The sequence below is a fragment of the Sinocyclocheilus grahami genome, unplaced genomic scaffold (assembly GCF_001515645.1).
Source record: "Sinocyclocheilus grahami isolate Dianchi unplaced genomic scaffold, SAMN03320097.WGS_v1.1 scaffold141.1, whole genome shotgun sequence".
NCBI classification, from domain to species: Eukaryota; Metazoa; Chordata; class Actinopteri; order Cypriniformes; family Cyprinidae; genus Sinocyclocheilus; species Sinocyclocheilus grahami.
In genome coordinates, this window is record NW_015505320.1 from 1,571,148 (window position 1) to 1,572,386 (window position 1,239).

At 38.3% G+C, this 1,239-nt stretch overlaps 1 protein-coding gene across 1 annotated transcript in view; it reads left to right on the plus strand.

Annotated features, from left to right (window-relative positions):
- LOC107591437 (leucine-rich repeat-containing protein 16B) overlaps window positions 1-563 on the plus strand; it is a gene marked incomplete at its 3' end in the record, with an annotated part of 17,468 nt that extends 16,905 nt beyond the window's left edge. The window contains exons 3-5 of the mRNA XM_016280583.1: window positions 131-181; window positions 284-343; window positions 442-563. Coding sequence (XP_016136069.1) covers window positions 131-181; window positions 284-343; window positions 442-563 — 233 coding nt within the window. The remainder of the gene's footprint in view (window positions 1-130; window positions 182-283; window positions 344-441) is intronic.
- Between the last annotated feature and the right edge of the window lie 676 nt (window positions 564-1,239).

The window sequence follows — 1,239 nt, forward strand, 5'->3', positions numbered from 1 at the left end:
CATTAGATTCCGTTGAACAGGCGGTTCTCCAGAGAAACCTAAACCATCATTTCTTAGAACACTGTCTTGCACTTTTTACTTTATCTTGTACTTTATTTATTGAGCTTTCATCCTCTCTTTTGTCTCTCAGGTTTTGGCAACATGGCGGCTGTACCTCATGGCCCCCAAGATACCAACCAAGGTACGGTAGGCAATTACGCACCACCTGTCTGCTCCATCTCAAAGCACTGCAGTAATCTGGTTTAGCATGACTTATGTAGCAAGATGCTCATTTTCACCTCAGGTGGAACAAACGTTCAACTTCCTGGAGATTCGGGCAATGAACACCCACCCGGATAATCAAGTAGGAAAAGCGTTTACAGGGCTCCAGTGTTTTAGCTTTTGTGGCCAAATTTCCTCTCCATCGTTTTGCTTCACTAAAGCGTGTTCTTTCCTTCACAGGTTGTCATAGAAACAGACAAGTCCCCATATTCCCTGAGGCTGCAGTCTAATGACCACCTGGATCAGCTGATTAACCACATCAACTTTGCTCTCTCTCGGATCTTCAACAACTCCATCTACACGTAAGTGTCCCAAGAACCCCACAAGTTTACCGGGGTCCTGCATAACCAGACTTTGACTGAACAGCATAGTGGTCCACATTGCAGCTTATTCTGGCGAAGAACCGTCCACTCAGACAAGATTAAACTGTCTGACTGACACAAAAAGCAAAAAAGCGTTGTTTTTGCATTGCATTTAGGGGCAGGTTTGTTTAAAATAGATTATACCACAATAGACCGCTGCTGAAAGAATTACTGAAGTAATTGTGTGGAAGTTTTTTTAGTATAGACTTTATATTATTATATTATATTACGGTTATACTTATATACATATTACAGTTATATATATTTATTATATTATATTACAGACATAAGACAAACAAGGATACAAGCTCACGAGGTCTAATGTTTGCAATACAATTTTTAAAAACTTTTTAACAATAACAAAATCTTTACTTTTGTAAAGAAACCTCATGTAATATGCATAAAATTCCAATACTCCCGTTTATCAGTACATGATATGATGAAATCTTTGGTAAATAATAGATATTACTGTACAGGAATAGTTCACCCAAAAATTTAAATTCTGTTATCATTTATTCACCCCCCACTTGTCCCAAACCTGTATGAGTTTCTTTCTTCTCCTGCACACAACAAGATATTTTAAGAATGTGGATAACCAAACAGTTGATGGTCGCCA